At 46.0% G+C, this 26921-nt stretch overlaps 1 protein-coding gene across 5 annotated transcripts in view; it reads left to right on the top strand.

Annotated features, from left to right (window-relative positions):
- The window catches only part of ETAA1 (ETAA1 activator of ATR kinase), a 77577-nt gene that overhangs the window by 10019 nt on the left and 40637 nt on the right, over positions 1–26921 (top strand). For 3 of the 5 annotated variants that reach the window (XM_029593607.1, XM_029593605.1, XM_029593604.1), the window contains one exon: positions 18773–18891. The exons of the other annotated variants lie outside the window; for them this stretch is intronic. In XM_029593607.1, the coding sequence (XP_029449467.1) occupies positions 18773–18891 (119 nt within the window). The remainder of the gene's footprint in view (positions 1–18772; positions 18892–26921) is intronic. 5 annotated transcript variants of the gene reach the window in all.

Genomic DNA, 26921 nt, shown 5'->3' with positions numbered 1-26921 from the left:
GTCCTGTCTTAGTGTCCAGTCAGATGAATCCAGAACAAGTGGGTTTATGCTCCCCTGTCGGCAGATGGAGACAGAACAAACTGACATCATAGTATATAAACCCCTCTAGTAACATCAGCCTGCCAGTATGCTCCATTTCCAGAAGATGGTGAACGTGCATCTCCCCACCGGGGATTGCTCGATCTGAGAAAAATTGGAGCATTAAGGAGAAAAGAGAGGATTTCCACCGCTCTTCTGCGGTGATACCATAAGGTTCCTCCCCCATTTGAGAATTCCTGAGGTGATTTCTGTGGTCCCTCAGAGGTGTGCCTTGGTCTGGTAGCTGGTTTTTCAGCCGGCGTGGACTTAACTGCTTGCGAAGCTGAATGGCAACAGGTGCAGGAAGCCGAGCGCGGCGGTGATGGCAAATGCCCTCTCTCCCCGCAGCCGGAGACTGACTCTGTACTCAGCCAGGTAAGTCTGAGCTCTGGTAAGTGTTTAAAAAAAAATAAAGAGAGACAGTAAAGGAGGGTTCGGTTAGGGCTTCCTTTCTTTCGGTCTCCATTCTTGGTGCACTGTTCTGATGTTGGTACCGCTCCGGGGGAGGTCTAGGGATATGAGCAGCCTCAGATGGCTAGACCCGCTTTAAGGCTTCTTGGTTGTACGCCTCGAAGTAGGTCTCAACGGCTTTTTGGGCGCTTCTTAGGCTGCCCTCTGCAGGATTGTTGGTTCTGCGTGAGGGTCTAGTTGTACATTCAGTTTTTCGGATTGCCTAGTCAGCCTTGTTGTGTGTCTAGGCTAGTGCTTACTTATGCGTCCAAGTTAAGCATTTTATTGTGCACCTGTCCCTTGAGCGGCTCTTATTCTATGGACACCTAGATATTCGGTGCCTAGTGTTGGGACACCTAAATATCGGACGCCCAGTTTTGGACGCCTGGAATTTTTGGACGTCTTAAAAAAAAAAAAAAAAAAAAAAAGCTAGACGCATACCTCCAGCTGCTGTTTAACACACTGTCGGGCATAATGGCACCTATACCTAAAAAGACTAAGCACCTTTCTCTTTGCTTGTCATATTAAGGCATCTCAGCTAGGAGTGCCCGCTAATTTGTGCCAACGTTGTTTGGAGGCTCAGGAAGTTTTATCCTTCTCTGATTTCATGAAGCTTGGTTCTTCCCAGCTGAATGTCGGTCTGGGTAACGACGGCTTAGGTAGGGCACCTGATTTTGGCACTCCCCTAACTGGTTCCTCAGCTGGGGATGGTAGCTCTGTGAGTATGCCCAGTGTGCCTCCTGGTTTGGACACTTCCACATTTTCCTGGGTGGACCTTTTCCAGGGGTTACAATCTTTTCTTCAGGCGCAATCCTCAACACAATCCACTGCTCCTAGAGTGGAAGAGCAGGTGGGAACTTTCCCTGGGCATGGATGATGATGCCAATCCTGATTCTCTGGAGGATGGAGAAATCGCTCCAGGTCTAGAACCATATAGAACTATGTTACAGTCTTTTCATAGCGATGAACTGCCAGCTGTGATCTCCCAGACCTTGGAAATGCTCAAGGTGCCTGGCACAGATCTCTTGTCTGAACCAAAGAAAAATCCCATTTTGCTTTCCTTACATAAAGCCTCTTCTTTCTTCCCAGTTTTGGAGGCCATGCAAGAATTGATTGATCTTGAGTGGGGTGCCCCAGAAGCTAATTTCAAAGGGGGTTGGGTTGTGGAAGGCCTGTACCCTCTGGATCCAGTGGTAAGAGAGCGCTTATGTTTTCCGAAGGTAGATATGCTTTGGGGTAGATTTTAAAAAATAGCGCGATCGCGTACTTTTGTTTGCGCACCAGGCGCAAACAAAAGTACGCTGGATTTTATAAGATACGCGTGTATCTTATAAAATCCGGGGTCGGCGCGCGCAAGGGGGTGCACATTTGTGCAACCTGCGCACGCTGAGCCCAGTGCGCGCTGCCTGTTCCCACCGAGTCCTCTCCGATTTCGGAGCGGCCTCGGAGGGAACTTTCCTTTGCCCTCCCCCCACCTTCCCCTCCCTTCCCCTACCTAAACCCCCCCCCCCCCCCCCCGGCCCTATCTAACCCCCCCCCCCCACCTTTGTCGGCAAAGTTACGCCTGCTGAAAGCAGGCGTAACTTTGCGCGCACCGGCCGGCAGCCCCGCTCCATGATCTGGTCCCGTGGGCTGGTCCGGAGGCCTCGACCACGCCCCCGGGCCGGCGCCATGCCCCCGGGCCCGCCCCCGAAATGCGGCATCGTTTCGGGAACGCCCCGACACCCCCCCTCCCCGCCCCTTTTCCAAAGCCCCGGGACTTACGCGCGCCGGCGCACATAAACCCGGAAGGATTTACGCGCGCAGGCCTTTTAAAATCCGCCCCTTTGTGTGCAGTTGCCAAGCGGACCACTATTCCCATGGAAGGAGATGCGGCCTTGAAGGATGCTCATGATAGAAAGATTGAGACTATGCTGAAGCATGCATTTGAAGCAGTGGCAATGACTTTGCAAATCGCTTCTTGTTATTCCTTGGTGGCCCGCTCTTGTTTGCTTCTCTCCCAGAAGGTTGATGACTTTGGGGTTAATTCCAGGGCAGTTATGGAACCAGCTGCTGCCTTCTTGGATGATGCAGGCTGTGATTTGGTTCGCACTTCAGCCAGAAGGGTGGCTTCCATAGTAGCGGCCAGGTGCCAGTTATGATTGAGAAATTGGTTGGCCAATGCGACCTCCAAGGCTAACCTCACCAAGTTGCCCTTTAACGGCTCGCTTTTATTTGGGAATGAGTTGGACAAACTGGCCAGTAACTGGGGCGAATATCCAGTTCCTCATTTGCCAGAGGATAAGAAACAGACGCAGCACTCCTTTTTCATGAGGGGTCGTGCTTGAGGATCCAGGCGTTTTAGACCCTACAGAGGAGCGACCTTTGGACTCAGCCTTTTGGTAGGTCTCGGTCCTTTCACCCCAGACAACCCAGAAAGGACACAGACTCGGGAAGTGGAACCCCCAAGCTTCCTAATGAAGGTTTGCCAACCCTCCTATGGGAACAGGAGATAGGGGGACGCCTCTCTCTGTTTTATTGGAGGTGGATTGAAATCACATCGGATCAGTGGGTCCTGGAAGTGATACGAGAAGGATATGCGATGGAATTTTGCAGTGTTCCTCAGGGACATGTTCATGGAGTCTCCCTGCAGAAGAAGCAGGCAGTGGAAAGTATATTGACAAGGCTCCTCAGTCTGAGGGCTGTGGTCCCAGTTCCTATGTCTCAGGAAAATACAGAGCGATATTCCATTTATTTTGTCATGCCAAAGAAGGAGGGCGCCTTTCATCACATCCTGGATCTCAAAGGTGTCAACCGTCATCTGTGGGTGAAACATTTTTGCATGGAAACTATAAGCTCAGTTATAATGTCTGTGCAGTCAGGGGAATTTCTGACCTCCCTGGATCTATCAGAAGCGTACCTTCACATTCTCATCAGGCCCGAACATCAGTGCTTTCTGCGCTTTCTGTGCCATTTTCAGTTTGACACTGCCCTTTGGTTTGGCCACCGCTCCAAGAACCTTCTCCAAGGTAATGGTGGTAGTTGTGGCAGAATTGAGGCAGGGTGGAATCCTAGTACACACCCGTATTTGGATGACTGGCTAATCCAAGCCAAGTTTCCGGAAGAGAGCCGTCTGGTGACTCAAGGTGATTTCCCTGCTGCAAGAACTTGGCCTGGTGGTGAACCTGGTCAAAAGCAGTCTTCAGCCTACTCAGATGCTGGACTACCTCTGAGTTCGTTTTGACACGAAGTAGGGCAAGGTGTTCCTGGTAGAAGCTCGAATTCAGAAGTTGCTAGTGCAAAGCCAACTGCTGTGCTGGCTGCAGGTGGAACATCTAAGGAAAGGAGTTTTTGGACGTCTTAAAAAAAAAAAAAAGCTAGACGCACGCCTCCAACTGACTAGTGCTGATGACGGATGCGAGCTGACAGCGCAAGGCCGCTGGAATGCAGAGGACGCTCTCTGGATCAGTCGCCTGGAAGCCAGAGCAGTCTGGTAGGCATGTTTACAGTTCAGCAACAGACTACAGGGTCATTCGGTTTGCATAATGTCTGACAATGCTACAATGGTGGCTTACATCAGTCAGCAGGGAGGAAGCAAGAGCCAACAATCGTTGCAGGAAATAGATCAACTTATGGAATGGGCAGAAGTGCATCTCCAGATGATCTTGGCCTCACATATCGCAGGCAAAGACAACGTAAAAGACTTTCTCAGCAGGGAGAGCCTGGAATCAGGAGAGTGGGCATTGTCAGTGAGCCATTTCATCTGATTCAGGATTGCTGGAGTCTTCCCTTTGACCTGTTGGTAACTTTGTGAAATGTGAAGGTTTAGCACTTCTTCAGTTGCAGAAGAGATCCGAAATCCTTGGGGATTGATGCCCTAGTACAGGAGTGGCCAGAAGACAAGTTGTTGTATGCCTTTTCTTGATGGCCCATGTTGGGCAGATTGATTCGAAGGATTGAACACCACAGAGGGATGGTGCTTTCAGTCGCTCCGGATAGGCCCAAGAGACACTGGTATGCTGATCTGCCGAGGCTCCTGGTGGACTTGCCTCTTTGACTGCCAGTGCACAGGGACCTGTTGTGCCAGGGATCTGTTCTTCAAGAAGATCCAAATTGATTTTTTTCTTACGATTTGACCCTTGAATGGGCTCGCTTTCTGAAACGTGGCTATTCCGTGGCAGTAATTTCTACCTTACTAAGAGCAAGAAAGTTCTTCACTTCCTTGGCATATGTGCGGGTCTGGAGAGTGTTTGAGGCCTGGTGCGAGGATAGAGGTATTCTTCCTGTCTTGGTCAAGATTCCGCTCAACTTGGAATTTTTGCAGGATGGCAATCATAAAGGCTTGGCTCTCAATTCCTTGAATGTACAGGTAGTGGTGCTCTCCTGTTTTAGGAGTCAGATTTGTGGATCCTTGTCGGCTCATCCTGATGTGGCCCGTTTTCTGAGAGGCGTGAAACATCTTTGGTCTCCCTTGCAGTTTCTGGTGCCCTTGTAGAGTCTTAATTTGGCATTGGACTTCTTGGCAGGCCCTACATTTAGACTGCTGTGTACTCTTTCCTTGCGGTTGTTGACCTCGAACACTGTATTTCTGGTGGCACTTTGTTCTGCGCATAGGGTTTCTGAACTGCAGGCCCTGTCTTGCCTGGAACCATTTCTCCAGGTGATTCCAGAGGCAGTACAGCTGCATACTGTTTCCTCCTTTTTACTGAAGGTGGTCCTGAGTTTCACTTGAATCAGTCCATCTCCCTACTGTCCTTAGCGAAATTTAGAGGAGTATTGTTTGTTGCGATCCTTGGATGAGGCATATTCTCAGATATCTCAAGGTTACTGAAACCTTGCGGAAGTTGGACCGTCTGTCTGTCCTTCATGGTGGTACTACACAGGAAGAACCAGCCTTGTGGGCTACAATAGCTCGCTGGAGGATGCCAGAAAGCCGTTACCTAGTCAGATTAGGGCTCATTCCACTAGGGCTCAGGCAGTGTCATGGACAAAAGTTAGATTTTTGTCTCCCATCAACATTTGCCGAGCTGTGACATGGTCCTCCTTACACGCCTTTTCCAGGTATTATCATTTGGATGTGCAGGCCCAGGAGGACTCGGCTTTGCACATGCGGTTTTGACTGGACCACGGGCAGCCTCCTCCCCTACGAGGGAGTAGCTTGGGTACATCCCACTTGTTCTGGATTCATCTGACTGGGCACTAAGAAATGAGAAATTACTACTTCCTTTTCTTTAGGTCAGTCAGATGAATCCAGCTTCCCTCCCTTGGTTGCCAATGATTGATTATAGTCCTCTTGTGTGGTTACAGGGATTACTGGTAAGTGTTAGTCCAGTCCCTAGACCAGAGTTATTACATTCTTGTCTGAGCCCAGTGTTGCCCATTGGCTGAGTATTGAAATGGTTATCTGTTTTTAATCAAGGTTTTTGCTAGTCTGTCCACAGTTGCTTTTGAAGAGAATGCTGGCAGGCTGATGTCACTAGAGGGGGGTTATATATTGTGACGTCAGTTTGCTCCATCTGCTGGTAGGGGAACATAAACCCACTTGTTCTGGATTCATCTGACTGTCCTAAAGAAAAGGAAATTATCAGGTAAGTAGTAATTTCTCAGTGCTGCTTATCTGAGGGATAAGCAGTGGATTTCTCTAAGTCTACCTTAATGGTTTGTAGATTTTTTTTTCCAGGAACTTGTCCAAACCTTTTTTAAAACCAGCTTCACTAACAGCTTTCACCATGTCCTCTGGCAGCAAATTCCAGAGCTTAAATATATGTTCCCTGCACATACCGGATCAGTCCAGACTCCTGGGTTTTGCCTCTGCACCAGCAGATGGAGACAGAGCAAGATTTGACTGGCTCTGCCATATATACCAGGGTACCACCCACAGTCAGCCAGTATTACTCTGTCTCCAGCAGATGGTCCGGGTGCTCCACTCACAGTCTGATTTAAAAAAAAAAAAACCAAAAAAAAAAAAACCAGGGAGATAGGTAGAATTGGTTTTGGTATTATTAGTTGATTTGAATTGGTTTTTATTTAAAAAAAAATAAAATTTGCTGAAGGAAGAAGGACTCCCGGTTGACAGTCTTCGTCTCCCAGGGGGTTTGGCAGGTCCTGAGGGGACCATCCCCCCTGGTTCTGCAGGCAGCTGTGGCTAAGGGTCGAGGGCCCTACCTGTGCCTTGTAGGCAGCCTAGCTTGGGGTGATACCGGGGAGCCCGGATCACTCACCCCAACCAGACCACTTCAGGACCCATTGGTGGACAGCGGAGCAGGTCAGGCGACGTTTTTATGTGTAAAAAAAAAAAAAAGACTTTTTTCTCTGGCAGATCTCTCTTAACTTGTTGCTGCGGTGATCCGTTTGTGGAGAGTGTTTTTTTCTCCTCCCTTCTTCGTTTTCGCTAGTTTTCTTGGGTCGGCCCGGCTACCCGATGCCACGCGGTCCGGCCTGCGTCGCGTGTGGGGCGGATCGCACACGCCTCTCGTGGGATGGGCTTTGCTCTGCCTGCATCCCCGGAGGTGAAGGGACCTCGCGGCCAGTCAGGGGGGTGCTTGTGAGGTGCAGTTTGATGGCGATCGCCATCTGGGAACTGCCTGCCTCGTCTCACAGACCGGGGCCGGTGAGCGCGGGAAAAGCCACTATTTTGGGAGCCGCTTCGATTGCGGCTCTGATCGGGGGGGGGGGAGATGGAGATTTCCCTCCCCCCCCTCGCAGCAGACAGCTGCGAGGCTTGTTCAGGCAGCATCGGCTGCAGGGGGAGGACAGGATGATGATACTGGAATGGATTCAGAAGGTTCCTGTTCGTCCTTTTCTTCAGATTTTATTTTAGCCAAGCATAGAGCCTTTAAGGCTCGCAAGGCCTTAAAGAGACATGCTCCTAAGTCCGGAGGCTTCGGGGCACCGCCTTCCCCAGCCAAGAGGCAGAGCCAGACGCTGGACCCGGGGAGATCTTCCAGGGCTCAATGTCCGTTACGGGCTATCCTACCCCGTGTGGATGCGAACTCTGCTTCGGAGTCCCCAGATCCGGAAGATCCAGATGAGACTACCCTGCCCCTGAGGGGGGTCGAAGGAGTCGGCGACCACACTCATAGAACTGCACGGCAGAGTCAGGTCACTGAGGGTGACGATCCTAAGGTGGTCCGCCTGATACGTAGGGATTAACTAGGTCCCCTAATTTCTGCAATCCTGGAAGAGTTAGGGATTGCGGCGCCTCCAGAGGAGTCTCGTTTTTGGGCTCAGTGGACCCAGTATTGTTGGGCCTGAGTGGTCCTCCTACAGCCTTTCCCTTCCATTTTTCGGCTATGGACTTGGTTTTTCGTGAATGGGATACTCCGGAATTGGGGTTGAAGGTCACAAAGGCTATGGATAAACTTTATCCTCTTCCAGAGGATGCTTTGGATATACTTCGGGTTCCGAAGGTGGATGCTGCATTTCTGCGGTGATGAAAAGGACTACCATTCCGGTTACGGGGGCTACAGCTCTTAAAGACCTTCAGGATCGGAAATTAGAGGTGCAGCTTAAGAAGATCTTTGAAATCTCCGCCCTAGGGGTCCGGGCGGCGATGTGTAGTAATTTTGCCCTGAGAGCGGGGCTTCGCTGGGTGCAACAATTGTTAGCCAATGAGGGCCTTTCCGAAGGAGAAGCATGTCAGGCAGGCTGCCCTGAAGCGGTAGTGGCCTATAGTGCTGATGCCCTTCATGATCTTCTGCGCACTTCAGCTCTTCCATGGTCTCAGCAGTATCAGCTCGCAGGCTGTTGTGGTTGCAAAATTGGGCGGCGGATGGAGCCTCCAAATCCCGTTTGGGTTCCTTGCCCTTTAAGGGGAAACTTCTCTTTGGGAAAGAACTGGAGGATATGATTCAGTTCCTGGGCGAGAATAAGGTTCACCGCCTGCGGGAGGACAGGACGCGATCCAGGGGATCCTTCTCGGCACGATCCCGATTTCGAGGGGCTCGCAAGTCTCACCCAGCTCATACAACCACTTCTTCCTTTCGTCGCATGTCAGCAGTCTTGGTCCCAGCCTTCTCGGGGCCGGCACTTCGGTAGGCCTGGGGTCTCCCAGATGTCTTCAGGTGGGAAGCCGGCACAATGATGTCAGGCCGGTCCATTCCTCGGTACCAAAGATAGGGGGCAGATTGTCTCTTTTACGAGGAATGGGCCATAATCACGTCGGATCAGTGGGTGCTCTCCGTGATAAGACACGGCTACGCTTTAGATTTTGCACACCGTCCCAGCCTGAGGTTTCTAATATCCCCGTGCGGATGTGCCGAATAACGGCAAGCGGTCAAACACACCTTGCATCGTCTTCTAGATCTGGGGTCAATCGTTCCGGTGCCGCCTCCAGAACAGAGAAGGGGATGTTTATTCCATATACTTCGTAGTTCCAAAAAAGGATTCCTTCCGACCCATCCTCGGCCTAAAGCGTGTCAACAGATGTCTGCGGATACCCCGTTTTCGCATGGAGACATTACGGTTGGTCATCGCTTACGTTCGACTGGGAGAGTTTCTGGCTTCTCTAGACCTGACAGAGGCGTTTTTACACATTGGGATCAGACAGAACCACCAGAAATATGAGATTTTTCATCCTAGGGAACCATTACCAGTTTCAAGCTCTACCATTCGGTCTTGTGACAGCTCCCAGAACGTTTACCAAGGTTATGGTGGTTGTGGCAGCTCAACTTCACCGGGAAGGCTTGCTGGTGTACCCGTACTTGGACGATTGGTTGATTCGAGCGAAGTTCGAGAGTCTGTGTCACTCGGCAGTACAACGGTTGCTACAGTTGCTGAAGTCTTTCGGTTGGGTGGTCAACTTAGCCAAAAGTCACCTAGTCCCATCCCAGTCGCTAGAGTTTTTGGGAGCCTTGTTCGACACCCGTCAGGGAAGAGTATACCTGGTTCCATGGCCTCAACGCTGGTATTGGTCCCGTGGTCATTCGTGCACATGCAGCCTTTGCAATCGGCCCTGCTTTCCCGTTGGAGTCCCGTTTCCGAACAGTTCTACCTTCCCCTGTCCTTGACGGAGTCCGCCCATTCCAGTCTAGGGTGGTGGCTGTGTTCGGACAATCTGCACAAGGGTGTTCCACTGACAGTGCCGGAATGGATGATGGTCACCACGGATGCCAGCCTTTCTGGTTGGGGAGCCGTTTGTTTGTGACAGTTGGTTCAGGGACTCTGGTCTCCAGCGGAGTCTCGGTGGTCGATCAACTGCTTGGAAACCAGAGCAGTTCGCCTAGCACTACGAGCTTTTCTTCCTCTCCTTCACGGGAAGTCGGTAAGAGTGCTGTTCGACAATGCAACCAGAGTAGCCTACATCAATTGGCAGGGTGGAACCAGGAGTCCACCAGTGGCATTGTAAGCTCGATTGTTGATCCAGTGGGCGGAACTTCACCTAGCCGGCATAGCTGCATCCCACATAGCAGGGGTGGACAATGTACACGCAGATTTTCTAAGTCGAAATCAGCTCAACCCCGGAGAGTGGGAGTTAGCGGACAGGGCTTATCAACTCATCTGCGACAGATGGGGCACGCCGTACATGGATCTCATGGCGACTTTCAAGAATGCCAGGGCCCCCACGCTTCTTTGCTCACCGCAGGGACACAGGGGCAGAGGGTGTGGATGCTCTAGTGTTGGCCTGGCCGACGACTGTTCTGCTGTACGTCTTTCCACCTTGGCCTCTGATCGGCAAGGTGCTTCGTCGCATAGAGACATACCCATCGGATGTGATCCTGGTAGCTCCCGAGTGGGCCCATCGGCCATGGTTCGTGGATCTGCTCAGTCTCGTAGTAGAAGGTCCACTGCGCTTCCTGCTTCTTCCGAACCTTCTTCATCAGGGTCCCGTTTGTTTAGATCAGGTAGATCGCTTTTGTCTAGCGGCATGCCTTTTGAGAGGAGGCATCTAAAAGGTAAAGGTTACTCGGACGCGGTCGTGACCACTCTCCTGAGGTCACGCAAGGTGTCGACTTTGCTATCTTATGAACGGTTTTGGAGGATTTTCGAGTCATGGTGCGTTGCAGGTCAGATTGTTCCCACTCGGGCGTCGGTATCTAGCATTCTAGCTTTCTTCCAGGATGGTTTGACCAAGGGCTTGTCCTGTAGTTCCTTGCGGGTGCAGGAGGCAGCCCTGGGCTGTTTGCGTGGTTCTGTAGGTGGGGTGGCATTAGCGGCGCATCCTGATGTTTCGCAGTTTCTTCGTGGGGCAAAATATTTGCGTCCACCGGTGCGTTCTCCATGTCCATCCTGGAATTTGAATATTGTCCTTAAGGCTTTGTGTGTGCTTCCTTTCGAACCGTTGAAGAGGGCGACTATAAAAGACCTCACGTTGAAGGTGGTATTTTTGGTAGTAATTTCCTCGGCGCGTCGGGTCTCTGAATTGCAGGTGTTATCATGCCGGGAGCCTTTCTTAAGGATCTCAGATTCCGGGATTAGTTTATGGACTGTGCCACCCTTTCTTCCGAAAGTGGTGTCTTCTTTTCATTTGAATCAGTCCGTGGAACTTCCTTCATTTTCCAATTTGGATTGGTCAGATCCTCTTTCCAAGGAGTTGAGAAAATTGGATGTTTGAAGGTCACTTCTGCGTTATTTGGAAGTTACTAACACTTTTAGGGTCTCGGATCATCTCTTTGTTCTCTGGAATGGCTCAAAGTGGGGTAATAAGGCCTCCAAGACCATAATCACCCGGTGGCTGAAAGAGGCCATAAATTCTGCTTACTTGCTTTCTGGAAAGCCTTTACCGGTAGGGCTTAAAGCGCATTCCACTCGTTCCCATGTGCCTTCCTGGGCTGAGTGTCATCAAATCTCCCCACAGGAGATTTGCAGAGCAGCAACTTGGAAATCGTTACATACTTTTGCACGACATTACAGAATCAATGTGCAAGATCCGAGCGGGGGAAATTTTGGTGTAGGCGTGTTGAGAGCGGGCCTCTCCAGTTCCCATCCCACGTGTGTACAAGCTCTGGTAAATCCCATGAGTCTGGACTGATCCGGTACGTACAGGGAAAAGAAAATTAGGTCTTACCTTCGATAATTTTCGTTCCTGTAGTACCAAGGATCAGTCCAGCGTCCCACCCGCTGTGTGCATAAAAGTTGGGGAGAGTCCGCTACTGCTATTTGTTTGTGTTGTCTTCTGATCTGCGGATTTTCCTGCTGTTCGTACCCTTATTTATGGGTCTGGTTTTCTTGTTGGGGTCAGTGATCCATATGTTTAGTTTCATTTCCTGTACATAGTATTGTTCAAGAATCATTCTGCTTTGACATTACGTAATACTGGCTGACTGTGGGTGGCACCCTGGTACATATGGCAGAGCCAGTCAAATCTTGCTCTGTCTCCATCTGCTTGTGCGGAGGCAAAACCCAGGAGTCTGGACTGATCCTTGGTACTACAGGAACAAAAATTATCGAAGGTAAGACCTAATTTTCTTTTAAGTAAAAAAAAAAAAAAAAAAAAGGCAAAAAACCTGTTCTCATATTTATCTTAAATGTACTACTTAATAACTTTATATCATGTCCCCTAGTCTTTGTACGTTTTGAAGGAATAAACAACTCCGAATGTGAAAACTTGCTTTGTGTAGCTGTAGTTTAAATTGCTCTTCCCTTCTCTTGTCCACATTAAATGTCATTTGTGTGCCCAGGCTCCCAGCCTTGCAAGGTCATCTTGCAATTATTTTCCTACGATTTGTAGAAAATTGCCTTTAAAGAACGTAGCTTACCTTTTTGATCTTACTAACATCTACAGTGTGGGGAGAGCAGGCTTAGACCTGAGGAGGAGGGGGAAGGATAAAATTTTACTGTGCACATGGAAGGGGGAAGGAAACTGACAAAAAGAATACCATGCAATGAATTCAGAAGTCTGTTCAATAGAGCTAATATTAGGACAATTTTTAAAGCCATTCATGCAAGTAAATATTGATTTTTGTACATAAGTTGGTTTTCTGAAAATTCTCACACACGAGGTGTTCTACAAATCACATACTTTTAGCCACATGTTTTGGAGACATTCCAGGCCAGCATTTTGGGTGGGATTGGAAAGTAGTGTATGTAGGTTGTATTTCCAAGTCTACATGTTATTTGTGGTAGAACATCTTTCTGCACAAAAAGTAGGTGCAAAAGTCTGTGCATGCTTTCATTTTGAAAATTGGGGCAAAATCTGCAGGTAAATAATACTCGTGGATTTTGTCCCACATTGAACAGATTGAAAATTGCTCGCTAAAGGTATAGATTCAGACCAGGATATAAAGTTTAAAGCTGTTGAATGTCATTCTTTAGTATGCTATAAAACTGCCTGCCTTAGAATGAAATTGTGTACCTGCATGTATCTCTAACGTGCTGCTGCTTTCTCACAGATGGGTTTTCCAAGGCATCAGATAGTTTGGCACTCTTAAAGGAGAAGTACCACCTCTCATTTCCATCGTCCTCGTATCAGGCTCCTACTTTCTTCATTCTATCACAAAGAGGCCGATGCAATAAAGGCGCATAGAAAGCAGGCTCTGAACAGTCAGCGCCCGCTCTCTTAACGCACACATGGCGCCCCAAAGGGGGGGCGCCATGCAATATTTAAATTAGGGGATCGCGTTAGCAAGGATGTGCAAGGGTCACTTGCGATCCTAGCGCATCCTTGCTAACGTTGAACCCACATGATTTTCGTGACTGCCATGTGGCAGTCACGAAAACCGATGCCAATAAACCCGGCAAGTGACCCGCACAGACGGCCAGATGGGTGGGGGTGTGCGCTGAGCGAAAAAGGAGAGGGAGGAAGCAGAGACGGTGCCAGGGAGACCCGCAGTGGCAGGAGTGGAGTTCCCGGGCTGTGGTGGGCGGTCCCCGGGAGAAAAGACAGCGAGACACCCCCTTAGCAGGGGCCCAGGAGAGGGGGGCAAGGCAGCCGCTGCTGCTTCTGTGTCATTCTTAGCCCCGGACAGCATGAAATCGCCATTTGAAAGCAGAGGAAACTGTCAAGAGAAGACGGGGAGGGCAGGCGCTGCTGCTCTGGAAGGCTAAGTAGGGTCATGCTTTGATGCTGTGGGAAGAAACATTCAAAATTGTTTTACCTTATTGGGTAAGCATTAAAATAATTGCGCTATATCAGTGAGTTTGTGACTTGCCTGGGGCTGAAAGTTATATAAAAAGTTTGTAGCCTTATTGTACACAGTTATATGAATTTCGGCAGTAGAGAACATTGTCTTTGACAGTTTTTCTTAGCTTTCAGTAAATGTACAGTCCTGTAGTGTCATGTTGGTGCATCTACAGTGCAGAGGTTACATAACCAAGTAGAGCTTTTGTACCAGCTATGCATTTATCCTGGTGGCATGTCTTTTGCTTATTTTCTTTGGGCAGCTGCAGTGAGCAATCTGCCAATAGCCCTCTGTTGGCCAGAAGAGACTGTATAGTACATTAGTCCACTTCCACTTAAAAAGATTGTAGTAATAACATAATCACTGCCTGATTCATTAAGACTTTTCTCCTATTCTGTGTCTAATGTGTCTATGAGTCTTGTGTAGTAGTAAGGTCAGTTTGTTCTCTATTTTGTGACAGACAGTGGAATAAAACTGTAGGAGGGAATGAGAAGGAGAGGGTTCCCCCCTGCTGTGTTACTACTTCCACCTTGTCAGGCTACCTGGCACTCAGGAAATGATTGTCTTCTCTTGTGCTACTTTAGTTGTATGGATGTTGTGTAGAGGTTAGATGGGGTACTGCACTCCTTTTCAACAGTACTGATTTGGTCTAATGTTTTAAAAGAAAACTATTCTGTGCAGTATTTCAGAACAAATAGTAAAGCAGACTCCTTAATTAAATATATAAATGTTAAATCAGTATGTTTGAAAAAAGCACTTCGGTTCACAGTCACAAATCTACCTATTACATCTATCACATATCATCATCACACTTAATTGTTTCACACATCTAATGATAAACAATGAGCTGAGCTATAATGGAGGGGCAGAGATTAGAGATACAGCTGAGAATGCAACAGTTCCTTTATCACTGAGCAATGCTGATTGTTTTTCCTTACATTCACCTTTCCAGGTACAGAGCTAAAGAAATAAATGGAAAGCTCATCTACTCTAACTGCATTTCCTGTTGATTGTACCACTCTTTACTGTACTTATTCTCTAACTTTAAATCTCTTCTCATAGAGCATTATCGTAGCTTGCCTTTGCTCTGTATTCATCCATCCAGAAATGTAGTCTCTAGGATTGTATACAGTATGGAGATGTCTTAGCAGTGATGTGTTGAAATGTGCCTGCCTGTGAAAAGAAATCTGACTTTGATGGATGGACATGAAAAGTGATAGGCACAGCAGCATTGCCACTTTATTTTTTCTGCTCATTGCACTTTTCCCACTGACCTCCAGCTTTCCTCTTTGCCTTTGGACACTGGACAGTTCTTTGGTAACCTGGTATGATCACCCCAGATGCCTTTCCTGTTTTTCTTCACCCCATCATTTACTACTCCTTTGAGCTATTACCGTACTTCCTAGATGTCTGTCTCTGCACTTCTTACCATTACATATTATCTGCTACTTTTGACCATTTATCAAACTTTTTAGATTTTTCTCCAGTTTTGTACTTTTTTCTGGTTTGTCATCTTGAAAAAAAAAGTCTCAACTTCCCTTTTAATCCCTCTATAGTATCAAATCCAATACTTAGGTTTCTCAAATAGGTCTGTTTTTCAGAATAACTAAAATAATATCAATTAACCTCAGTTTTTGATTCATTGTGAAGGTATTTTGAAAGTGTTGCAGCCATAGGTGGTCTCAAGGCTTTAGGAAGTTGCAGGTGATCAAGTTAACACATTTCAATTATGACTTATACTTAAATTTTTAATTATCAGGTGCATTTCATAGTTTAGCTTTTCAAGTGAATTGTTTAGTCTCTAGAACAGAATGACTAAAAAAAAGATTAGTCATGATCAGAGGTGGAAACACATTTAGAAAACTTTGACATCAGCTACATTTCTTAGGAGCCAGATCCAAAAAATTATGGTTTGTCTATTTTTAATACTGTTGGCTGTTTTTTGCATGTTTCTTATCTATATTTTGGATTTCTTTTTTTTTTGTTTCACTAATATGTTTTCATTTTATATAATATTTTGGTTTTCTTTTTGATATATTTTTTTTTATTTTGTTGGGCATTTTTGTTTAGGGTTTGTGGGTTTTTGTTTTTGTTTTTTTTTTTTTTTAATCTTTTGCTTCACTCATCTAGCTCTTGTCTTCTGAGTGAGCAAGGAGTAGCCACAGGTTGAAGCAATTCCACCCAGATTTGCCACAATGGCAGCAGCTCTGCCCAGGCCTACCCCATCAGCAGCTCTCTTTAGGCCTGAGACTAGGACAGCGGCTCTCTTCAGGCCTAGACCAACAGCAGTCACCAGGTATTAAATTTTAGATGCCCTGGCAACTCAGAATTTTCCACTCCTGGTCATGGCAGCAGTTTGTGTTTGATGTAGTTTTATTATGTAAGCAGAGTTCTGCACCACTGCTTAAACTTTTCTCCGAGGACAAGCAGGATGGTAGTCCTCACACATGAGTGATATCATTAGATGGAGCCCTGATGCGGAAAACATGTCAAAGTTTCTAGACTAGGCACACTGAGCATGCCCTATACCACATCTCCATGCAGGGTCCCTCTCCAGTCTCTCTCTTTTTCGTGGAGCAGTAAGCCTCATGGTGTGAATGAGCTCACGTTGGCTAATTTTGACCTTATGGAAAACTAGTTTTTTCTTGTGCTTTTTGTGGTTTTTCATCGTTCTGTTGCTGGGTCCCTCTCTGAGCCCTCCCATAGCGTTTCCTAGTCAGGGCTTTTGGTGGTTTGGATAAGTTTCCTTTCACGGAGGATTCCCTGTGGTGGCGGTGCATTGGTTATCCTTGGTTTGTGCCCCTTTTGTTTCATCCATCATGGCCACATCGAGCTTTTGGTGATGCCCCAGTGCCTGAGGACCATGTCCATCACAGATCCATATGAGATATGTGTTCTCTGCCTGGGGCATCGTATGATGTCTGGAGTTGCTGCTAATGTTCCCAGATGATACTGAAGGGATGTCGGCTTCATCTCGATAAGATGGAGCAGCTCTTCAGGTCAAAGAAGTCCAAGCATCAACAGCATCAGCATCAAAGGACCAAGGGGCTTTACCAATGGACATTAAGCCATTAGCATTGGTGGGACCATCAGTTATGTTGATACCTCTGGCAGATAGGGGCGCTGGAGACTGACCATCGTTGATCTCCTCTGGGCCGAGGATGTCAGGTTCCTCGCCATTGGCCTCAACACCAGTTCCCGTTGATGCACGATGCCAGGCACAGGGATGCACTGACTTTTGCTGCGATGCCCCTGAACTGATCCAGCAGTGAGGAGTGCCAATCCTCCATCAATGCAGGGGGTCCGTGACAGTCTCCACTGGTCCTGATGCCGGTCACTGATCCACCCATTCGGTGTTGGCATTGGCAATGTTCGAGGATGAACTAGAGCGCCAAATTCATCTAGCATCAACTGGGTACAGCAGGGCTTCGGTCATTGGCACTGAACCCATTGCTGCCCGCCCTCGTACCACTTCCAGAGAAGCTCAGAGTGCTCATCTGTGCATTACCGATCCAGCTGGCACCAGTTCCTAGGATGGCATCAGTGCTTGGCGGGGCACCAAGACCTCCCCTTACCAATATGGTGGTCGTTGCCAGTTCCTCTGAGGAGGAAGCTCCACTGAGGCTGACAGAGATGCTGAGGCCTGCCGTCCTCCATCCAGTTCTTCCGGTGCCTGCATCCCTGGACAAAGGCCGAGCACCTAGGTTCCCATCTCCTGAGGCTTATTGTGAGGATAAGGAACCCTATGATCTCTGAGGGATGACACTACAGAGTCCTACTTCAAAGGCTCTGTGTCTTCCTTCAGAACCTTCTCCTCCAGAGGCGTGAAGAAAGGCTCCACCCAAGAACTTGACCTTCGCATGTTTTGTGAGGGTGATGGTGGAAGCCATCCTGTTTCAGTTATTCACGGAGGAAGATGCCAGGCTCAAAATGCTTGTGATCCTCCAGTTCATGGAGCCTCCTAAGGAGATCGTGGCAGTCCTGGTGCATGAGACCCTTAAGGAGTTGCTACTGAGGATATAGGAACACCCCCTCACAGTGTCTCCCGTTGATAAGAAGGCAGTCGGGTTCTTCTTTATCCAGAAGACTGCTGGATTCGATAAGTGTCAGCTGCCTCACCAGTCGGTGGTGGTGCCTAAGGTGGTGATGGATTTCCATCTTAACCAGTCAGTCGTCTTGCCAATATTTTTTCCCAGGCCCCATTCGCACCAAGATGAATGAGCACTGCACAGTTTGGAATGCAAGCGAGCCTTAGCCTTCTATCTGGAGCAGAGAGAAGCCCAAAGACAGTCCACCCAACTTTTTATTTCTTTTGATAAATATAGGTTGGGCATTGTTTGGCAACAGCAGATACTATCCTATTGGCTAGCAGATTGCATCTCCTTCTGTTGTGCCCAGGCAGGGTCTGCATCTTGAGGGGTTATGTCAAGGCTCATTCATTCAGAACCATAGCAGCATCGGTGGCCCACTTGTAAGCAGCACCCATGGAGGAGATCTGCAAGGCTGTGACATGGAGTTCTCTCTACACGTTCACGTCTCATTCTTGTCTGGATAGGGATGCCCAATGCATCAAGGAGTTCAGCCAGTCTGTCCTTTGGAACTTGTTTGAGATGTAGAATCCAACTCTCCCAACTAGGGCCTGTCGTTTGGGTTCAGGCCATCTTCCTCTCTATTTCTAACAGCACCCATGTGGTTGCACCCATTGGCACGTGGTTGGGTGTCTGTTGGTCCCCTTTTGTGTTGGAGAGCAGTGTGTAGCTAGGGATTCACCCATGTATGAGGACTACCATCCTGATTGTCCTCAGAGAAAGAGTTGCTTACTTGTAATAAGTGTTCTCTGAGAACAGCAGGGATGTTAGTCCTCATGAAATCCACCCGACACCCCACGGAGTTGGGTTTCTCCTATATTTTATTATAATTAGAATTCTGTTACAAGACTGGAGAGGGACCCTGCGTGGACACATGGTATAGGGCATGCTGGACATGCTCAGTGTGCCTAGTCAAAGTTTTAAAAACTTTGTCATAAATTTTTCAATCTCCATCTGATGATGTCACCCATGTGTGAGGACTAACATCCTGCTGTCCTCGAACACCTGTTACAGGTAAGCAACTCTGTTTTCTCCCATGATCAACTAATTGTTGACATGTACAATAATGTCACATTTTGAATTGTCAGATTTATGATCATTGTGTAATTATTTTTTAAGGATAAAAATCAATCTAACTCTGAAGTAGCTCATCTGGCAATGTGGATTGGTGAGGATGCAATTCCATGTACACCGGGAGTAGTAAAAATGCGAGGCAGGACAAAGCTAAGTGATGCCAAGTAAGTATGTCTACAGTGCTGCATGTGTCTACTAATGCCATGAAAATAAGTAGAAATAATAAACTAAGTTATAATGAGTTTCTGCTTTTATGGTTTGTAAGCAAAAGCATACATTTTCCTTGTGTAATTATCCATTAATGAATGTTAATACACATTTCCTTAGTGGGTTATGCACCTCTGCCAGAAGATGGAAATGGAGCAAAAGCTGATGTCATGGCTATATAGTCCTGCCCCGAAATCGCCTGCCAGTATTCCCTGTCTCCAGCAGTTGGTGGACATACATTTCCCTTCAGGGGATTGCCTGTGCATAAAAAAAAAAAAGAAAAGAAAAAAAGTTGGAAAGCAGATATTGGAAAGACAAGCTGTCTATGTAGCACTGCTTGCCTCTTGAGGTGATACTGTGTGGTCCCTCCCTCAGTAGAGTGCCTTTAGTCTGGCATGGACCTAAATTCCAGTTATTCGTTGCAGGCCAAGAGAGGCTTGACAGTGAAGGCTTTAGCCCTACCCCCTCCCCGTAGCCGGGTCCTGTTCCTGCTCTCAGCCAAGGAAGGCTGAGCTCAGGTAAAAGGTTTTTACTTAAAAAAAAAAAAAAAAAAAAAGACAAAGGCGTTAGCAGGAGAAGGGTCTGGTTCCTTGGTGTTGAGTTGTCTCGCTTATGTCTCTGGGAAGTTCTGTGAGGTGAGGAGAGAGTGCAAGCTCGGGTTTAACAGCTGTTTGGCTCTGCCCCGCTCCCAGGTTTCTCCTATTTTGGTGCGTGGAGGGCCACGAGGTGGTTTTGTGCGTTTTTTGCTGCAGGCCATCGGAGCCAGCTTCTGCGTCCGTTCTCGTCTGGTTTAGTCGTCGGAACTGGGCATCCAGTTGGATGAGTGGCCTAAGCGTGTGGACTTGGATGCATGTTTTTTTGTACGTCCATTTTGGGCACGCTTACACGTGCAGTTAAGCTAGGCACGCGCCTTTATCGATCTGCACACTTACAGCATGGTGTAGAAACCTAAGCGCCTATTTATCTGTGCTGCATGCCATATCAGGGCCATTCAGCCGGAGCTTTCTTTAAGCCTATGTCAGTCCTGCCTGGATGCTTGGGGAGATTTGTCTCCTGAGTTTTCAGACTATGGTCCATTTCCTCGGTCTGAGGGGAGTGGAATCGAGAGAGACACGGCAGGGTTGTCCACTCTCTTGATTGATCTGCTGTTCGGAGCCATAGGGGTCACTGGCTTGCAGGACATCAGGTTCGGGCCTGGAGTGCACACATCCTCTTCCTGGGTAGAATTCTTCCCAGGATTGCAGACATTTTTACAGGGCTGGTCTTCGAAAGCAGCAGTGCCTACTAAAGTAGCTCCATGCCCGCTGAGTGCTCCTCTGCCTTTTTCCACAGTCAAGAGCCATGACGCAGTGCGGTCTGACAGAGCTCAAATGCAGAGGGTTCAGGATGATACTGATGATGATGGGGGTGCCTCTTCTGGTGAGGAAGGGGACATTCCCCCAGATTTGGAGCCATATAGAACTCTTCTCTGTTTCTTTCAGAGAGATGAGTTGCCGGGTTTGATATCTCAGACCCTGAAGACCCTTGGAATGGCTGGGCCAGACTCCATGGGGACGCAGAAGAAGGATCCTATTTTGGTCACCCTGTGCAAGGCTTCTTGTTTCTTTCTCCTCTTAGATATTATCCCAGAGTTGATTATCTGGATGAATATCTTGCTCTCTTGTAAGCTGTACATATAGCTGAGAGTGGGTAGCCTCTTTCAAGAAATCTTTTAGCCAAAATATATGACTGTTGTTTAAAGTCCTGATCAGATGAACAAATACGTCTTAGACAAAAATATTGGCTCACAGGCAAACCATTTTTAAATGCTTTAGGATGGAAACTATGATATCTAAGTAGATTGTTTTTCTCCATTTCCTTCCGGTATAGTGATGTTTTAATTGTTCTGCCCTCTTTGATAATGGAAATATCCAAAAAAGAAATTGTAGAAAAACTATAATTAAATGTACATTTCAAATCATTATCAATTAAATTTAGCCATGAAAAAAATTGCTGTAATTGATTTTCACTCATTGTCAGCCTAGCGTGCTGTGGCGAACAAAAAAGCAAACAGAATGTTAGGAATTATTAGGAAGGGAGTGGAAAATAAAACAGAGGATGTCATGCTTCTGTATCACCCCATGTTGAGACCACACCTTGAATACTGTGTACAGTTCTGGTCACCGCATCTCAAAAAGGATATTGCTGCACTGGAGAAAGTGCAGAGAAGGGCGACCAAAATGATATGGGGCATGGAATGGCTGCCCTGTGAGGAAAGGCTAAGGAAGTTAGGGCTGTTCACTTTGGAGAAGAGACGACTGAGGGGAGGGATATGATAGACGTCTACAAGTTAATATAAATCAGCTCTTTACTGTCTCTGATAATAGAAGGACTGGGGGGCTCCATGAAGTTAGCAAGTAGCTCATTTAAAACAAACTGAAGAAAATTCTTTTTCACTCAGTGCATAGATAAACACTGGAATTAATTGCCAGGGGATGTGGTTTCAGCAGTTAGTGTTACTGAGTTTAAAAAAGGTTTGGATAAGTTCCTAGAGGTTAAATCTATAAACTGCTATTATGGTAATTAATAAGCAATAGTAGATTGTGATCTGTCTAATGTTTGGGTACTTTCCAGGTACTTGTAACTTGGATTGGCCAAGGTTGGAAACGGGATTCTGGGCTCGATGGACCCTTGGTCTGACCTAGTATGGCATTTCTTATGTTCTTAGGGGTAGATTTTAAAACATCTACGCGTGCCGGGCCTATTTTAAAAAGGCCCGGTGACGTGCATAAATCCCCGGGACGCGCGTATGTCCCAGAGCTTTGAAAAAGGAGAGGGAGCGTGGCGGTCCAGGGGGCGGGGCGGGGTCAAAGGCTCCCTGCACAGTGGCCATTTGCCGCTGTCCTGGGGGTTGCGTGCTGGCAGGCTGCTGGCGCGCGCAACAGGTATGATAAAGGTTGGGAGGAGGGTCTAGGTGAGGGTTAGGGGAAAGGGAAGGGAGGTTAGGTTAAGGGGTTGGGAAGTTCCCTCCCAGGCTGCTCCGAATTTGTTATGACTCCCCAAGTAAGCCTTTATTTCTACAGTTTCCGCTAGTCCCTTTATTTTCCTTGAAAGTATGAGATAAGTGGAAATCTTTATTAATAGGGGAAAAGATTAATCTTTTGTAACCTCTGTAGCTTGTAATAAGCTTTTTTCTCCTGGCCTAGATTCTGTGGTGTTTAAGACATGGCAATGAATGGACCTCTCTTCTTTAGGTCAGCTGTAGATTCCGGGTCACTTTGTAGCTTTTAATGATTTAATGAATAAAGTCTCCTTTACAGTTAGAGAGAGATATTATCTCTATAAACATTTTTATTGAGTGGGAAGATTTTGGCAGATCTTGCTTAATGGAAATGACTGTTTGAAGGTTTATGCTCTGATCTTCCAAGGGCCATATTTTTAAACTTTACTCTCTACTTAATAAAGCTTTAGTAGCTAAACCTAAACATATTTTGGCTTGTGATGGTACCTAACTTAACAACGGAATAGAAAAGCTTTTAAATAAAAAATAAATAAATCTGGTGATCGAAATTGGTGAAGATCAATGGGTGACATTTTGTGGACATTAAAAAAGTTGTTTCCTTTTTGATTGTTGAGTGGTTATATACAGTAAAGTTCTCTTTTGGTGGTATTTGACACCTTATCGATTATATCAAATATATTCTGGAGAAGAGAATGCATGGAGGCACTGTGGAGAAACTGAGTCGTCTTTTCACCTATGGAGGGGGGTGTCCTAAGATCTAGGTTTATTGAGAAAAGATATCTTTAATTTTTGAAATAACAGAATTACCTGAAGATCCTAAGCTCTCTTTATTGGGCATTATGGATCTGGATTTGGCTATTCCTAAGAAAAGTTGTCAGTTGACTCTCCAAATAATTCTAGGAAGGGAAAAAATTTTTTTGCTAGGAAAAAACGTTATGCTTCCTGGGAAGGCAATGTTACAGTGTCTGATATGGAGAGTATACTTTCTGAGTTATTTAACTGGTCAAAAATTATGCTGTTACTAAATATCATGAGATTTGGAATTGGGCTATGCTCAGGGATTGTGATTATTCTTGCATGATGGGACTTAGCCTGCTAGTCTTTTTTTTATTTTTTTTTTTATTTTTTATGTTGAAATCTTTTATTAACAATTTGTTTGTGGAGCCTGCCATACAGAAAAACTATACAATGTATAGAATGAATCAAACTTACAAGTCAATGAACATTAAGCATAAAATAGCAAACTAGTAAGCAATACACTACGGTAAATAAAAAGTTACATTGTCAGTAATGCGGATAATCATATGCAAACATATGTAAACAAAAGGCACAAGAAGAAGAAAAGGATAGTGAAATAGGAGAGAAGGAGAGCAGAAAGGTTGAAAGGGAATGGCAGATAAATAGGAAAGACAAGAAAGAAGACAGAAAGGAGAGTAGGAATGAGAAGTGTGAAAAGAAAAGATCCAAGTAATATCAGGTGGGCAGATTAGATAAGTGGTGTGTCAGTAGCATTAGGGTTCAAGTTTAGATAAACATCTAATGGTTTCCACACTTGTGACCAAGAAGCTAAACGTCTAAATTTGATCGCCATAGCTTTTTCATATTTCACATATAAACATACTGAGTTCCACCATAGATGTTCAGATAACAGGTCGCTCTTTATCCAATTGGTGAGAATATTATGTTGCGCAACTGTGAGAAGGAAGTCAAGGAGCTTACAATGGGGGCTTGAGAGGGAAAGAGAAGGGTGAGCCCCCTTTAGAATAGTAATTGAATAGGATAGTGGGATTTCTAGTCTAAGGATAGCAGATATTGTTTGCCATACTTGGTGCCAAAAGGAGAGTGTATGGGGGCAGGAATACAACATGTGTTACAAAGTGGCCTTGGGAGAAGTACGTGACCAACAGTTATGTGAGGGAAGAACTCCAGCTCTGTGAAGTTTCCACGGGGTCCATACAGCTCTATGCATAATAAAAAACGTGGATTGTGTTAAGCTTTATCCTACTGATAAAGAGATACACATCATAACATTCCAAATATAATTCCAGGAAGTTGAGGAAATAGTAATGGACATATCCTCCGACCACACCTTAGATAGCGAGGACTGGGGAGGACCTGGAGACAAGTGTTTGATCAACTTGTTTAAACGAGAAGCCAGGTGTCCTTGAGGACCATGTTCCCGGTATAACTCTAATAGAAAAGGAGTTTTGTCTGGATATATGGTTGTACCTTGCAATGATGTGAGAACATTTCGGAGCTGCATCCAAGCAAAAAATTGAGAGCGGGGTAGAGAGAAAAAATCCTGTAACAGTGTGAATGAGCGAAAAACAAGATTATCAAAAACGTCTGAAAGAGACAAATTGTCGCTTTACTCCAAATAGGCCAATGTAATGGCCGATTATCAATGCGAAGGAGAGAGTTACTCCAAAGCGGACCATATTTTGATGAGCTCCAGGAGTAAGTCAAAGGTGGGCGTAACTTTTCCAGCTCCCAAAACGCTCTATGCAAGGAACATAGCAGTGGATTAGAATCTTTTATAGAGGATAGAATAGTGCCACGAAAAAATTCCATAGGTAGAGGTGAAAGTAAACTGTTTTCCAATCCAGGCCATCTTGGGCACTCCAGAGAGGGTAAAAATCAGGAGAAATAGAAGAATCCTGGCTGTAGCATAAAAGCTTGGTGATACCTATAGAAGTCAGGAAAATTAACCCCTCCCTCTTGTTTGCCAGCTTTTAATTTACTCAAGGCTATTCTGGGGGTTTTAGAATTCCATAGAAAGGATGTCAAAATCCTATCTACATAGGAAGTAGAAATCTTTAGGGAAAAAAATGGGAACCATTGCAAGTATATAAGTGACTCTAGGAGCCAATACCATTTTAATCATTTCTAATCTTCCCCACCAAGTCAAATGTAGAGGGGACCACTTAAGGGTGGTCTCTCTAAGCTGTTGCAATATTGTGGAAGCACATTGAATGACCGTGTCACCGGGATCCGTATAGAATCTAATCCCCAAGTATTTAAGACCTTTTTTTACTTTTTGTATCTGGTATTGAGAGATATCTACCAAAGAACCGGCATAGTTAAGAGGAAGGAGTTCTGTTTTATGCCAATTAATTTTGTATCCAGAGAGAGAGGAGTATTCAGATATAACAGAAAAAAGTTTGGGTAAGGAAGAAGATGGATTCGTAAGAAAAAGAACATCATCATCAGCATAAGCAGATAACTTAAACATTTCTGAACCCACAGTTACGCCAGTAATATCAGGATCATTACGAATGGCTGTGAGCAGTGGTTCCAAAGCCAGGTTGAAAAGTAGGGGAGAAAGAGGGCAACCTTGTCTTGTTCCTCTAAAGAGTGGAAAATGAGTGGATTTCCAGTTATTAATGTATAAAAAAGCTGAGGGAAAATGATAAACATGCTTGACCCAAGATAGGAACTTGGGACTGACGTCATACCATTGTAATACTTGAAATAGATAAGACCATTCGACCCTGTCAAAGGCATCTAATGAGATGGCTACCACCGGTGAGGGCGAGTGAAATTGAGGATGGTTAAGATGCAGGAAGAGTCGAGAATTGTTAGTAATCAAAAGGCCTTTAATAAATCCTGACTGGTCCAGGTGTATTATGGACGGCAATAAATTAGATAGTCTAGTAGCCAAGATTTTTGCGAAAATTGTATAATCCGTGTTGAGGAGTGAAATTGGTCGATAGCTGTTAGAGAGTCATCTCTCCCTGGCTTTGGAAGCACAATCACTGATGCCTCAGTGAACGCAGATGAAGATTGTGGATATTCTAGCATAGAAGAATAATAAGACAGGAGATGAGGAGCCAAAGTTTGTTGAAATGTCTGGAAGAAGTCAGTAGTGAATCCATCCGGGCCTGGTGTCTTACCAGGGGACATAGACGATATAGCTGCAGATATTTCAGTTAAATGGATCGGTTCGTCCAATTGTGATGTTTGTGTGTCCGACAATGTTGAATGCGGTAGTGGTAACAAAAATTCCTTTAGTCGTGTTGGGGAGAAAGAATCCTCTGATTGGTATAAGGAAGCATAGAAGTCTCGAAAAGCTTGCAATATATCAGCGTCTGTTGTTAAGATTTCTTTAGAAGATGAATTTTCACAATGTTGTTTTTGTCTTTCCTTTTCTTCAGTAGGGATGAAAGAAGGTGACCACATTTGTTATTTTCTGCATAGTAACGAGCCTTATTGTGGACTAGGTGGAGCTTCACTTGTGCACTGAAGGATTGATTATACTGAAATCTAGCATTTAGTAATGGTTTGAGAGTATTCGATGAAGGATGCTGGATATGTGCTTTCTCTAGTCTTTCTACTTCCTGATGTAATTTGATCAGTTCGGTTTTATGAGACTTATGCTTGTGGATGGTATAGCTGATAATTTCTCCTCTGATAGTAGCCTTAAAAGCTGCCCATATCGTGGGAGTGGGGATGTCTGACGAAGAGTTGAATTGAAAAAATTCCTCCATTTTGGTTTGGAGTGAAGAAACAAATGTCGGGTCCGCAAGTAAGGACGAGTTGAACCGCCACTGACGATCCATTTGTATTGGCGATTGGAAAGCGCAAGTGATAGTGGTCGCTGCATGATCCGAAATTAGGATGGGATGAATTTTAGGGTCCTGGATTCTGGGAGTCAGGGCGATGGAAGTAAGAAAATAGTCTATTCTCGAGTAGGAGGAATGAGTAAATGAAAAAAAGATGTAGTCTATAGCAGTGGGGTTAAACAACCTCCAGGGGTCAGAAAGACCATAGGTATGGACTAGGTGTTTTAGGGTCTGCGTGGATTTTGAGATTGAGGGTTTAGCAGAAGACCGTTTATCAAGTATGGGGTCCATGGGTTGGTTAAAGTCACCTCCTACTATGTAATGAGCGGGTTCCAGAGACAGCAATTGGGTGAAAGCCATCTGAAAGAAAATAGGGTCGTCTTGGTTAGGCGCGTAAAGATTCAAAATCGTGAATTTTTCATTT

The sequence above is a fragment of the Rhinatrema bivittatum genome, chromosome 3 (assembly GCF_901001135.1).
Source record: "Rhinatrema bivittatum chromosome 3, aRhiBiv1.1, whole genome shotgun sequence".
Lineage (NCBI taxonomy): Eukaryota > Metazoa > Chordata > Amphibia > Gymnophiona > Rhinatrematidae > Rhinatrema > Rhinatrema bivittatum.
The sequence above is the reverse complement of the archived record's forward strand: the minus strand, read 5'-3'. Positions and strand labels throughout refer to the sequence as shown.